We start from the raw sequence: 15,699 nt of genomic DNA on the forward strand, positions 1-15,699 counted from the left end.
AATATGGATGAACCTTAAGACTCTACTTCAAGCTTTACACAGTCTACATCCTCTACACAGTCTACAACCTAGAAGAAATTCAGAGGTCCCACTAGAATGAAAAATGTTGCAGACAAACGCCTCAATGGAGAGAGGATACATGTTGATATAGATAAGATCACTGGACAACCTATAGGGGATTCAACTGCCCAATTTATGAGTACAATGGGGGTTCATGCTAGAACCAAGGTTTCTATTTTGTTTCCCAATTGGGATGATGTAGAGGAGGTTGTCAAAAACCATATTTGGACAGATGTTATGGTAAATTTTATTTATACTAATTTTCATTATTAAATTTGATTAGGATATCAATATGTATTAACTCGTTGTTAATTTAAATGTAGGAAACTTGGGACATTTCCAACATAGAGAGGATGAGAAGGAAGACCCTCTGAGGTAGAGGCAATATAAAACCACCCTCACAAACAAGTATATTTTTGGGAAAAAGAAAGGACTATTTCCTGGTGATGAAAATCCCATTATAGATCAAGAGACGTGGAACGCATTTATAGAGTCTAGAATGAGTGAGGAGTTTTTGGTAAGTTAGGATTATATGCATTACCATTTTTGTATTTGTGAATATTATTTTTTTCCCTTAATCTCATTATATGATAATTTTGTAGGAAAAAAGAAAGAAGGCACAAGAGATTCAGGCAAAGAATGAAACCTATGTTGTGACGTTTCGTGGGGGTTATGAATGGCTTAAGAAGAAGATCATAAAGGAGAAGGCTATGAAGCGTTGGGCTAGCCAAGATGACACTATAGTTAGTGATCCTCCATCTCTACCTGCACCCCATGAATTATGGAAGTTCGCCTGCATAAAAAAAATGAGCGAGTTTACAACTAAAGCAGCAAACGAGATTGTTAGCAAGATAGTAAGTATAATTTTATTGTTCATATGATGCTAATTAACATATTAATTGATAAGAATTTGTTAAATTGTTTATTTGTCTTATATTATAGGATATATTAGATCAGCAAGCCAAATAGGGATCTTTTGTTTCCCATGGACGACAAGGTATACTCACTATTGCCATTGGGAAGCCCGAGTACACAGGTTGAGTTTGGGCAGTAGGTAGAGGTCATACCTTGCAAACTTACTTTGGACCACAATCATCTTCACATTCATCTGGCTTGGTGGACCAGTTGGTGGAATTGAAGGTCTCTTAGGTTATAGCAACTTATGAGGATAAATTAAGCCAATTAAAAGAGGAGATGAAAAGGCAGCGACAAGAGGAGAATAAGAAGTTGAAAGAGGACATGCAAAGGCAACTACAAGAGTATATGTAGTCACTTAGCCAATAGCTTTAACAGAATACTCCACCAATTGAACCATTTGTTGCACATGTGAGTACAAAAGGTTCATGTGCAGCTACAAATCCCTCTACTTCTACCACTGACCATGGTACATCTAATCAATGTGAGTTTTTGTTGATGGATCACTCAATCTTGTCGGCATAGGGAGGATTCTCATGTTGGGGTCCATTGTGCACCATCAAACCATAGGAAATGATACGGTCAGGGTTTTAGTGTTGGATGTTAGAAACCCAAAGGCTAGAGTTCATGTGCCCACACAAGAGGTTCAAACGACGGGACAGACCCTAAATACCTTCCTTCAATGGCCTCACAGGTTGGTGAAATTGATATCTATGGAGGTAAGTTATTTAACTATTTAATTTTAACTTGGTGTTATTTTATTATAATTTAGTATAACATTATTTTTGTACTTTGTTTAATAGGATGTTGTTGTCCCACCAAAGGCTATGCTTACCCATTCTAGAATCTAACTCCGATAAAAAGGCTATGGAGATTAGTTGCATATATGGAAGATGACAATCGACCCAAATAGGTCCCTTGGGTTCCTAAAGTGTTTGTCTTTAGTAGTAATGTACCCTTGTATATAAGTCAGAGCGACATATCATAGATTACAAATGGGCACTGTATGTTGAACATATCAATTTTGCAATTATGGTTATTGTAAGTATTTGAATTAATTTTAATTTTGTTTTGTTGCTTTTTTCTAACTTTATTTCTAATAACCTTGTAGATTTATCCATAAATTGAGTGTGGATAAAGGGAATGATCACATTTATGAATTTTTGGAACCTGAGTTAATCCAAAAAAGTGACAACAAGACAGAAGAAATCCAAGCTTACATCCAAAATTGGATGTCTGACTCAAATAAAAAAGTTTACTTAGCTCCTTACTTTTCTAAGTAAGTCTATTTGTATATAATTTATTATAAAATTTTTAAAAATATATTGTCTATTATTGATAGTTTCTCAATGTGGTGCTCATTGGCAGCTTTTGATTATTTGTCCTATGGATAATATATCTATATGCATTTGTTCGATGCACAAACCTCCTCCTGCGGACTTTAAACAATTATTAGATAAGTAAGTTGTTTAAAAAAAAACTACTTTATTTTATTGATCATTACATTTTATTTTAAAATATAATAATAATGTCATTTTATCATCAGGGCTTTGGAAGGATACCATATACTTAAAGGTTCAAAGTTGAAGAAAAAAATGTTTTGGGTCTCTCAAAGTAAGTTATTTTATTTTAGTAATGATATTTTTTCTAATGTATTTTATTTTGAATTACCATTACGACTAAAATTGTTTTTTATATTCTTTTTGTAGTCTCATAAGCAAAAAGGAAACTATGAGTGTGGATACTATGTAATGAAGGCCATGCATACTATTGTTGATTCACAAATAGTATCTGGGTGGGTTGAAGTACATTTTAGAATTTTAAAAAAATTTATTTTAAGTTTACATTTTATCATATGTTTTGTGAGTTACTTCTAATTGTTCTAAATTTTCTTAACAGATGTTTATAGATCGATCGTCATTGTCGCTAGAAGACATAAACACCATTAAGCTACATTTTTTCGTTGAAACATTGACTAGCTAGGACTTATCTTTATAGTTTTACTCATTTTGAAGTTTAGGATGCATAATACTTTGTAAGTTACTTAACTTATTATGTACACATTTATGCATTACATATATTTTAAAAACATTTTGATTTTATATATGGTTGACATTTACCAACTCTTGTCATTTGTATGTAATTTGGTCCATTGAAAACATATGAATTGTCTGGTATTTTATTAATTTTCAGGTTTTGTTCAGGGATCTTCCTAAAACAAGTCAATTATTTTAAAAAAAATTAACCACTTTTAACATCGGTCATACCATAACTGATCTTGAAACCTGGACTTTTAAAATCGTTTGTTGCACTAAGCTCTCTGTTGATGTTAAGAGTTGTGGTTTAAAGGCCATAAAAGATTTAGAAGAAATAAGAGTATATTTTTTAGCTACCTCTTGAAATTATGTTGAAGAAATTTGACAGTTATTACATCAACAAGATCGTTTACAACATAATAGACAATTACATTCACCTTAGTTTAACAGTTATTTCAAAATGTTATCATATTATTTGAGAAAATGTGACAAAATGTAAAGCAGTTATTATTAGTTATGAGAAGAAGTTACTAAACTAGTTCGAACAAGTAACTACTTATAATACCTAGGCAGTTGTTGAACAAATGCCAAAATCTTTAATATTGATTGATAGACTATAAAAATTATAAATAAGGAGACTTTGACAATTTATTTTTGTGTGATTACATCAAACATAATACTCAAAACATTTTTCATGCCGACACTAATGGCTCAAGGTTCCTTGATAAACCTGTACGTAATTCATTACTAAGAATGTAATGTTTAGTTCTCAAATGTCTTTTTTCTTTGATTCTTTCTACTTTCTATAACTCACCGGTGCAAAAATCAGATACAAAATTGAATTTTTATAATTGGTCAAATGGAAATTGATTTTAAAGGGTAACATCTCATTTTTCAAAAAATAAAAATAAATTAAATTATTTTAAGAATATTTATATTCACTACAACAAGTGTGCAAAATAGTGGAGGTTATTTTTACGTTTAGTGGAGGTTTTTACCCTCCACAAAATAAATTGCAGAGGTTTCAAAAAATCTTTGCAGTTACATTCGCCGCAAGGAATTAGCAGCGTTTTTCAGAAACCTCTGGTATTATAAGTATTTTAACGACAACTTTGTTAAGGAGGTTTTAAACCTACACTAATAGTGGAGGTTTTTTAAAGGAGGTTTCAAAGCTATACTAACTATAAAGGTTTTTAAAGGAGGTTTTAAAGCTACGCTAATTGTAGAGGTTTTTTTTAGTAGAAGCTTTGAAACATGCTAACACTAGAGGTTATTTAATGGAGGTTTTATAGTACATTAACTATAGAAGTCATTAATCAATATAGTTTTGTGGGGTTTCTAATCCTCCAAGTTTTCCTGTGTATAATAGTTTTTATACTCATTTTAATCACATAATTTACATGTATTACAATTTCCCATTTTCACTTGTGATATTTATAAGAAACATAATATAAAAAAATACTCATAAAATGGATCAAGAAATTCCATTATTAATAACCAAAAACACAACATAAAGTTCAAAGATTTATAATTCAAACTTCTATTATAAATCCAAGTACAACATAAAATCTATAACATTATCAAATTAGCCTCATACTAAACTTTAAATCCAAAATGCATTATATGCAAACTAAGGGTTGCTAGCACCAGATGATCCTCTTGCATCCAAAGGTGGATTAGGAACACTTGAAGCATCGTTTGGCTGAAATAAGAAAAAAAAACACTCAGTCAAGAAAAATATATATTACAAATATTATATGATAATGACAATTCCAAATACCCATGACTAGATTAGCCAGGGACCAAAAAGACCAATCGATTAATGTAACCAGCAACATAACCCATAGTTAAAAATAGAACAATAGACCGACAACTCCATTAAGCCAAAACCATAATAGTAACACCAAACCAGAGATGTCTAGTAGCCAACTAGTTCCTAACCCAATAGCCAAGGACTAAAAGTAGTCCATTCAGACTCTAAACAACCAAAACTAGGACTGAACCAACAAAACATCTAGCCAAACCAAAAATTGCAATAGAAATCATGTTGCAAACCATGCAGCCAAATATTATGAACCAACAAAGCAACCACCCAAACCAGAAATTGTAGTAGAAATCATGCTACAAACCATGCAGCCAAACACCATGAACCAACAAAATAACCATTCTAACCAAAAACTGTAGCAGAATCATGATAAACCATGCAAGCAAAGAGTATGAACCAACAAAATAGCCACCAATACCAAAAATTGCAACAGAATCATGCTATAGAACATGTAGATAAAGATACCACACATATGATATCATAATGTATGCACATTAATTACTTACATGTGTTTCAGGAGTGAAATAACTAGTTAATTCTTCAAGGATCCTTCCTTCCTTCATTAAAATGTAGGCCTTAAAAGTTGATTCTAAATTGTTGTATTTCTCTTGCCATTGGTTTGAAGATGGAAAGGCAACACCAGATGAAGAAGAGCTCAAGCTAGAAATACAAAGTCTTATATTCCTAAATGTATTAGAAGGAACAACACCCAATCCCATGTATCGTACTCTCTCAGAGTGCTCTGGTCCTAGCAATCTACCAACAACATCTAAAGGAGAAACTTCAGATTCATCAACTGTGCTTTGATTCAAACCTACTTCAATTTGTTCCTACAAACATGTAATAAAATCAAATATAAAAAAGTTTTAAGATTAAACACAATCCTTGAAATCAATGTTTCTAAAGAAAAATTTACCACTAGTCTTTGCTGCATCATTTACAAATGATCCATCTTTCCTTTTATGAGTTTCAGTATATAATTGTCCACGACTTGGTACTTTCTCTATTTCTAGCAACTAAGATAAATAAAGAGGGAGTACATATTGAAAATTTTTTAAATAGTAGATTTAACATTTAGTGTCATTACCAACTCATTTCTTCTTCTAGGATTAACTTTGGAGCCACTAGTGTGTGGAATAACTTGCTTGCTTCAAATTTCTTTATTTCTCCTACAAAGTTCCTATAGGAAAAGAAATTAAAACTTTAAAATTTCACATAGTAATCATATAATTAGCCAAAAAAAAAACAAATTAATATTTAAAACAATCAAATTTGTACCAATGTTGATGGTTTTTGACGATAATGAACAAAACGAGCCTGTTGATCTTTATCTATGCCTATCGGCACAATTCTTATGATTTCATCTCTTGTTTTGGTTGGATCATTGAATTCATTACATAAGCTTTGCCTATTTGCAACCCATTTCCTTCCTATATTCATTTTGCAATATCGTTTTGCACTAGCTTCATTAATCCTAAAATAAAATTGAGGCTAAAAAAAGTAAAAATTTGTCAATATCATATCAAATTTAAACTTGCATAAGCAAAATAATAGAGATATATATGCAAAAAAGTAAGGATAGAAAAAATATAAGAAGTGTAGAAATAAAAAAAAAATATATGACTAATTATCATATCTTTAAAATTGTTTCAAAGCAATCATCAAAATAAGCTTTAGGTATGCATGAAGGTCCATACCACCTATCATAATCCATAGGAAATAACTTGCAATCAGCTGCCAATGTTCCAAGAAATCCTGCAAGCAAGGCTTGTGCTTCACCAATTGCTTGGCCTTGATCATCAAAATCCACACTGATGCGTAACTCCCTAGGTAAATTATTGACTCCCATAACTTTCACCTTAGTCTTCTTAATAGTTTCTTCATAGTTTTTAACAATAAAATAACTTAATAATAAGAAAATTTGATATAGTTTATATTCTAATAATTATAAGTGAAAATACAATACTTATATACCTATTGCCTCAATAGTCCAACATTGTGTAGACTCACGCCCAACATGAAGTCTAGCAGTTTCATCTTATTATGGAACTTCAGAAGTTAATACATGAGAAAGTGGAACATTAATAGTTGGGACTTCAGGAGGTTGTGAGGAATCACTTGGTGTGGAATGAATTTCAGGATTCATTACTGGAACAAAATCTGTTGGAGCTTGTGTTATAGGTGCATCACATTGTGGTTGAGGTGCTGATTTTTGTGGATTTCTAAATTGGGTCAACATTGGCATGACTACATCAAGAGAAAAATAAATAGAGAACAATTAAAAACATTATATACTATCAAAATTAAAACAAGTTTAAAATAATCAATAAATGAAATAATCACAACATTTACAAGTCAAATTATTACCTTTAAAGAAGTGCAAAAGTAAATAAATATAGTCAAATAAGTGTGAATTTCTTGCTATTTTAGGAGTCAAACTTCAATCATCTATATTATCATTTAGATGGTTTGTAGCCAATCATACATATTGATCATCAAGCCTAGAAAATTGTTCAAGCTCTTGCTCTTGGCATGGCTCATTTTCATATGCATTTTCTTCTACTTCTTCTCCCATGTCATATAAATTTCTTGGCTTTATATGTACAACAACACTCGATCCTTTATTGACTACATCATCTACATGTACACGATTTGTGCTTGAGATGCTTCAATGTATGGTTCATGTTCTTCACAATTGCCAACATGAATCAATCTATCAAAGTTAACACAATTAAAATTTTGGCAGTCCTTTTTATACCCTCTATCTCGTGTAGTATCAACCCATTTACATTTGAAAAGGATAACATTGAATCGACCATAGTAGTTAATCTTAATGATATCTTCCAACTTCCCACAATATGGTAAGTCTGCTTGCCTTAAGTTTCCATCAACGCTACTTGAAACACATGATGTCTTAGATGTTAAAAAAACACCACTATTTTGTGTTTTTAATCCCTCTTCATGAGCCAAGGTTTGAAATTTGAACTCATTAATGTTATATGCAGTAAATCTTCTTGCATTATCCAAAGGTCTTTGTGCTAGAAACTTTAAATCAGTAGACATTTCACTCATTGTGTCTGGATTCATAATCTAGAAAAATTGGAAGTCAAAGTTTAAAAAAAAATATGGTAAAAAAAGATATCTAACGACTAAATGACTACTCACCCGCTTTCTAAACCAATCAACAAACTCTTTATTGATTTTCTTCTCTATCTCTATAGATAAAGGTCTTCTTCCTCTTGAACTCCTTTTTATGAATTGTCTAAATTTACTACATAAATAATTATTATAATCAATGCACATGGCTATTATATTTTAAGTAGACTAATAATAAAAGGTTTGTCTCATTTTACTCACTCTACAAATGGTGTGACTATTGTGAAATTAAGGAGCACATAACGATGAGCTTGCAATTTTTCATTGGAGTTAAAGTGAACATTGAGCAAGCTCCTACTGGTTTACCAATTTGTGGGAAGATAGAGGACATAAAAGAAGTCTCATTATCAATTGGATCATCACAAACACGTTTAGGTTTATTGAACCTTGTCTCAATATCTTCAATGTACCGAGAACAAAAGGTAAGGGACTCTTCAGCTAAATACCCCTCAACTATGGATCCTTCAAGTTGTGCCTTGTTTCCCACAAAAGATTTTAAGTGACCTAATTCCCTAAATAAATAATTAACAATTAGATAGCATTAGTAAGATATTTGTAATTTAACATCATAAATTTAAGCTATTAAAATGTTTACCTCTCCAGTGGATACATATATCGATAATTCACTAGACCTCCAAGTTTTTCTTCCTCTATGAGATGAACAGTTAAATGAACCATAACTATGAAAAATGATGGAGGGAATAATTGTTAAGTCAGACGAAGACGAAAGCAATTCCCAGCAAGGTTTTGAATGAGACAAATATAATACACATTTTTATTACTAACAAGTGTAAGTGTTTCAGATATAAGTACAGGTAAACTGCTGAATATAGAATATACATCCATACCAGAATCAAGGAGATGTGAGGCAAGCATTGGATAAAGGCTGAGCAAACAAAGGTGATGACATCCTTACTTGCATGAACTTGAGATGATGAGCAAGGAGGAGGACGCCTTCTCCAAGGATCAAGTTCTTCAAAGGTGGACCAAGGTTTTAGGGTGGATGATGATGGAATGGACGAAAATGAAGGTTGGGTAGAAGGTGTTTGAGGAAATACTTGAGAATGGTACTCTAGGGTTGGCTCACTTCATGATGATGAAGGCCACTTCTAGGGTTGTTTCTCTCAAGGTGGAGATGATAGGGTTTGGCTGAAAATAGCCAAGGGTGACTAAGGAAAGATATAAAGGCACTAAAGGCTCTCTTTATATTCAATATCCAAAGTATTTACAAGGTGTGGTGCATTGGGTATTTATAGGAGGGGAGGCATCTAGGGTTGCATTTGGAGTAGGCAAATGCATTCCAAATGAAATGCAAATGAACCCTAGATGCAACTTGGTGGCCAAGGATGGAATCTTTGGGTTTAGATTGGCTATATCTAGGTGCATGATAAGACCATGCAACATTTTCCCTCCACTTGGGCCTAAGCCTTTCTAACACCAAAAATAGACCCAATAGGCACCAAAAATATGTGTCACCCTCTAATTAATACCCTAGCCCAAAATTAAAAACCCTAATCATCTAGAGCACCCCATAATACAAGGGTAAAATGGGAAATACAAGGGAAAATAAATTCTAAGTCCTAAACACCCCAAAATACAAGGGTAAAATTGGAAATACAAGTAAAATAAATTCTATGACTAAAATACCCCAAAGTACAAGGGTAATTTTGGAATCAAAGATAAGGGAAAAAATAGGAATAAAAATAAATGCTATGCTAATAAGAACTTAGGAGCTAAGGTCCAAAAGTGGCCTCACTCCTCCTATGGTTTTTTTTCAACACTAACCCATTCCTTTTGCTTCCTTCAATACATCACCTCTTGGACTTCTTGGCCTTAGTGTTATTCCATCATTCCCTCCCTCTTGAAAAGGATTTGACCTCAAATCAAGAGGTTCCTCATGGTGGGCATCATGACCAACAAAAACATAAAAATAAGCATTAGAGGTAATAGTATATGATAGAAATGGAAAGTGTATCCTAAGAGGAGTTCTACTAAAAATGCTAAAAAGATTCTCTAAATTAAAAGGACTAGACTCTCTAATTTTAAGGATAGGATCCTCCCCATGGTGAAGTCTAGGTGTATAACTAAAACCTAAAAATTTAAAAAGACTAAAACTATAGCACATTAAAGCACTAGTCCTAAGAACTAAAATATCTTGTTGAAGGTACCCAATGTAGTGACCTAGGTATGTATTGGAAAATAAAGAAAACTTAACTAAAAAATTACCTAAACAACTTTGTATTGCATTATTTGTTAGATACATATGAGAAAAAGGTGTTAAGAGGAGTCTAGGAAACTCATATAATCTAAGTTTGTCTTGTAGGGAAGTATCCAAGTTAAGTTCAAATAAGTTTGAACTTCCTTCAAGATCAAAAATAGAAGATACAACACCATGAGATGTATCCAACAAACCATACAAGCCAAAAGTTGGGTGCTTTATGAAGAAAACTAAAGTAGAAAGAGTCTTAAAGAAAGAAGGCTCATCTACCTTGGGCACCACCAAGGAAGTAGTACAAGAGGTGGTACTAAGTGAAGTCCACTTCTTCTTCACTAAATCTTGAAGTTGAGATTCTTTTTCTTTAAAAAGGACTTGTTTTTGAATCTCCACTTCATGACTAGTGGCAACGTGAGAGAAAGAGTTAAGGTCTTGATGAATAAAGAAAGTCTTTTTTAAATCATTTTCAATAGTAAAATGACTTTCTTTAAGCATAAGCCCTTTGGAAGAAATATTATCCTCCTTACTCTTCTCTAAGAGTGTTGGTTGTTTTTCTTTTTCTAACCACTCTTTAACCTTCTCTATACTTTTCTTAATTTTTTCTTTCTTTTCTATGTTCTTTTCTTTTTCTTTCCTTCTAAGTTCATCCTTTCTTGTTGTATTTTCTTGCTCATGCATACTCCTAGGAACTCTAACTTCTTTGCCTTTTTGAGATCTAGTTGGAACAATCCTAGGTTGGGATTGTCGCCACCCGCCGAAACGGACATTGGCATTCGCGACGATGGTTGGACTCTTTTTAAGTTTTGAAAAATGATGGATTGTTAGAACGACTTATTCTCAAACTGAGACCTCATCGAACTAACAATTTTATTAAATGATTCACCAATCCATGTTAATCCCAAGCGGGACCCTCCATGGATTAGTGGTTTTCGCAAAAAGAAAGGTTCTTGGAGTCGCCACCAATGTTTACTCAAAACATTGGAAAAAGGGATAAGGCAATTGATTTTCGCAAATCAACCTTGGCCATTACAACCAGAGTTGGGTAAGGGAGTCGGTTACGTGCGGGGAAGGTGTTAGCACCCCACAACGCCCCTTTCGGGTTCCCTATGACGGATTATTTCATAAATAACAGTGTAAAATTACTAAATTACCCCTATTTATTAGAAACGATTATAAGCGGAATATTTACATGATGAAAATTCTAAATATGCAATGCAACAATCAGAAAGCGGTAAAAGAAGGGATTTGGAAAAGAAACCTTTGAAGCGTGCTTTTATATATTTAAACAGACGTTAGGAGGCTTTTTGGCGCTCCTTCCCACTACACGCTCGCTCGTTCCTTCCCTAAAAATAATTTTTACTCCGGAAATCAAAGAGATTTCCCTTCGACTAGTTCGAATCCTCAAGCTAAATGCTCAGAACTCAAGAACTTCGTCGGATCGGCTCTCGGAGAGATTTCTAGGGCAGAACACTGCTCAAAAACCCCAGAATACTCAGCCAGAGGGTCCAAAAGTATGGAAAAAGTGGGGGAGGACGTGCCAATGACGTCCTATTTATAGGATTGAGGCGCAATACGGCCTGGAAGGTCAATACGGCCCGTACTGGGTTTTTGAACTACAGTACGGCCGTATTGAATTTGGTACGGCCGTACTGAAGTTCAAAAACTTCAGTACGGCCGTATTGATTTCACTACGGCCCGTACTGAAGTTTTTTGAACTACAGTACGGCCGTATTGAATTTGGTACGGCCGTACTAAAGTTCAAAAACTTCAGTACGGCCGTATTGAGTTCACTACGGCCGTATTGCAGTTCAAATGGCTCAGTACGACCGTACTGAACCTCTGGGAGGGTGTATTGAGCTCCAATCCTCGCACACCCTTATTCTAAGCTACTCTAAGACTTCTAGACCTACAAAGAATCATCCTAGGGTCTTCCAGGAGTCCTTCCGGCTGACTTTCCTTCGGTCTTCGAGAGTCTTTGAGCTTTATTTCCGACCCGGACAATTTTAGGGGTCTACAGCTGCCCCCCTTTACTTAGTCGAACGGCTTTTTGGTGTACCGGTTGACAAGTAAAGGAGTTGACCCAATTGTCCGGGGAGTAAGCCATCCTTCCGACTTGTAGTGTCTTCCGGTGGGAAAATTGTTGAGTGGCCTCTCCAGGTTGAGTATTAGTCGTCTCCTCTCCAGGCTCGTGCATACCTCCGTGTTTCTGACGACGGGGTAGCTGAGTACCGCCTCTCCAGGCTCGTGCATACCTCGGTGTTTCTGACAACCTCGGTAGCTGCATACCTCCGTGTTTCTGACGACGGGGTAGCTGAGTACCGCCTCTCCAGGCTCGTGCATACCTCGGTGTTTCTGACAACCTCGGTAGCTGCATACCTCCGTGTTTCTGACGACGGGGTAGCTGAGTATTAGTCGTCGCCTCTCCAGGCTCGTGCATACCTCGGTGTTTCTGACAACCTCGGTAGCTGCATACCTCCGTGTTTCTGACGACGGGGTAGCTGAGTACCGCCTCTCCAGGATTGTGCATACCTCGGTGTTTCTGACAACCTCGGTAGCTGCATACCTCCGTGTTTCTGACGACGGGGTAGCTGAGTACCGCCTCTCCAGGCTCGTGCATACCTCGGTGTTTCTGACAACCTCGGTAGCTGCATACCTCCGTGTTTCTGACAACGGGGTAGCTGAGTATTAGTCGTCGCCTCTCCAGGCTCGTGCATACCTCGGTGTTTCTGACAACCTCGGTAGCGTGAGTTTGCCCTCTCCAGGGTCTGCGGTTTGCCCTCCCCAGGGTTGCATACCTCCGTGCTTCTGGTTACTTTGGTAGCGTGAGTTTGCCCTCTCCAGGGATTTGTGATGATTTTGTCTCCACAGTCCACGATGCTGCTTCGACGGTTGTTTTTGATTTTGGTGCCGCTGAGGGCTGGATAACGCAGGGATCCGTCTAGGGGATGTGCAGTTACTCATAGGTTCTTGTGTCCCAACTTTCCATTGCGTAGTTGGTGCCCACTGGGGAAATTCTGGTTCCTTGGGGATGCAGACACAAAGATGCTCTTTTTGAGGTGAGCGATGCCTTATGATTGGCTGACGTCCTTTCGACGTTGGTGGAGTATCCCGGTTATCCTTATTCGGGTGACTCTTTTGATTTTCTGATTTTGTTGCCTCTGCGTAGGCTGTTATCCGCTGGGGGATTCTGTTGTGATGATTTTGTCTCCACAGTCCACGATGCTGCTTCGACGGTTGTTTTTGATTTTGGTGCCGCTGAGGGCTGGATAACGCAGGGATCCGTCTAGGGGATGTGCAGTTACTCATAGGTTCTTGTGTCCCAACTTTCCATTGCGTAGTTGGTGCCCACTGGGAAATTCTGATTCCGTGGGGATGCAGACACAAAGATGCTCTTCCTGAGGTGAGCGATGCCTTATGATTGGCTGTCGTCCTTTCGACGTTGGTGGAGTATCCCGGTTATCCTTATTCGGGTGACTCTTTTGATTTTCTGGTTTTGTTGCCTCTGCGTAGGCTGTTATCCGCTGGGGGATTCTGTTGTGATGATTTTGTCTCCACAGTCCACGATGCTGCTTCGACGGTTGTTTTTGATTTTGGTGCCGCTGAGGGCTGGATAATGCAGGGATCCGTCTAGGGGATGTGCAGTTACTCATAGGTTCTTGTGTCCCAACTTTCCATTGCGTAGTTGGTGCCCACTGGGGAAATTCTGATTCCTTAGGGATGTAGACACAAAGATGCTCTTTCTGATGTGAGCGGTGCCTTATGGTTGGCTGACGTCCTTTCGACGGTGGTGGAGTATCCCGGTTATCCTTATTCGGGTGACTCTTTTTGATTTTATGGTTTTATTGCCTCTGCGTAGGCTGTTATCCGCTGGGGGATTCTATTGTGATGATTTTGTCTCCACAGTCCACGATGCTGCTTCGACGGTTGTTTTTGATTTTGATGCCGCTGAGGGCTGGATAACGCAGGGATCCGTCTAGGGGATGTGCAGTTACTCATAGGTTCTTGTGTCCCAACTCTCTATTGCGTAGTTGGTGCCCACTGGGGAAATTCTGATTCCTTGGGGATGCAGACACAAAGATGCTCTTTCTGAGGTGAGCGATGCCTTATGATTGGCTGACGTCCTTTCGACGTTGGTGGAGTATCAAGGTTATCCTTATTCGGGTGACTCTTTTGATTTTCTGATTTTGTTGCCTCTGTGTAGGCTGTTATCCGCTGGGGGATTCTGTCGTGTTGATCTTGATTGGCCTCTTCTGTTAGGCGGATTATCTTGACATTTGGTGTTTGGTTGAATACCAAATTCCGCTTGGGGAATGGGTATTGATCTTTTTGGATTTTTCCTTTTTTTGGAGGAATGCCTCTGAGTAGGCGAATGGAGATTGAGGATCTTATGTATCCCAGAGTATTATTTAGAAAGCCTCTTCAAGCTTAGCTTCACTCGTCGCTTGAGTTGGAAAGCTATCTTCCACTGAGGAAGTCTGAGTCCTTTGACTCGGATACTTTGTTTGGATGATCATGCTTCCGTTGGGGAATCTTGCTGATCTTGCTCTGATAGCTTTCACTGGGAATTTGGCCCAAGAGTGCAAGCTGAGGTGTCTCTGGGGAGTATTATTTCGGCAAGCCTCTCTAGGCTCAGTTATTCTGTACAATTTACTGGATTTTCTGAATTTTTGAAGGAGTGCCTCTGAGTAGGCGAATGGGGATTGAGGATCTTATGTATCCCAGAGTATTTTTTAGAAAGCCTCTTCAGGCTTAGCTTCACTCGTCGCTCGAGTTGGAAAGCTATCTTCCACTGAGGAAGTCTAAGTCCTTTGACTCTGATATTTTGTTTGGATGATCATGCTTCCATTGGGGAATCTTGCTGATCTTGCTCTGATAGCTTTCACTGGGAATTCGGCCCAAGAGTGCAAGCTGAGATGTCTCTGGGGAGTATTATTTCGGCAACCTCTCCAGACTCAGTTATTCTGTACGATTTGTTGGATTTTTCTGAATTTTTTTGCCTTTTTTGTCGATTTTTGGCTTTTTCTGTACGGAAGGATCTCAAACACACTCACAGATAAAGTATGCAGAGGAATGAAGATGTTGTTGATGTACAAAAGAATGGGCCAATACGGGCCGTATTGAATTCAATACGCCCGTATTGGTGTGGACGTTATGGCCAATGCTGTCGTATTCATTTCAGTACGCCCGTATTTGAGTTGAAAATTTGTTCATAACCCTAATTTTAGCACGGGTGTACTGAACATGGTACGGGCGCTTTGTTTTTTCTGAAGTTTATATGTTTTTTGTTTTTTTGTTTTTTTGTTTTTTGTTTGTTTTTTCAATAAACAGAGAATAAGTGATCTTCCAGTATACCTATCATCTGTATGCATGTATGCGGTATGATGCACCTAATTCTATTTGATTTATTTTTCAAAAGAATTAACCGATGCGTTTCTTTGCTTGGATTTTTGCCATTCCTCTAGACGGGCTGTGCGCTACCGATTTCTGTAACC

General features: G+C 36.6%; 1 protein-coding gene across 1 annotated transcript; it reads right to left on the minus strand.

The window, feature by feature from the left end:
* Nucleotides 1–4,641: 4,641 nt before the first annotated feature.
* LOC109792163 (uncharacterized) lies at nt 4,642–6,685 on the minus strand. Its single transcript, XM_083061580.1, has 5 exons — nt 6,534–6,685; nt 6,115–6,310; nt 5,343–5,666; nt 5,184–5,276; nt 4,642–4,713 (listed from the first exon to the last, which is right to left on the minus strand). Exons 1-5 carry the CDS (start codon nt 6,683–6,685, stop codon nt 4,642–4,644), a joined length of 837 nt encoding a protein of 278 aa, XP_082917706.1.
* Nucleotides 6,686–15,699: the final 9,014 nt, after the last annotated feature.

Source organism: Cajanus cajan, chromosome 8 (genome assembly GCF_000230855.2).
Source record: "Cajanus cajan strain Asha chromosome 8, NIPB_CcT2T_4, whole genome shotgun sequence".
Classification (NCBI taxonomy): Eukaryota; Viridiplantae; Streptophyta; class Magnoliopsida; order Fabales; family Fabaceae; genus Cajanus; species Cajanus cajan.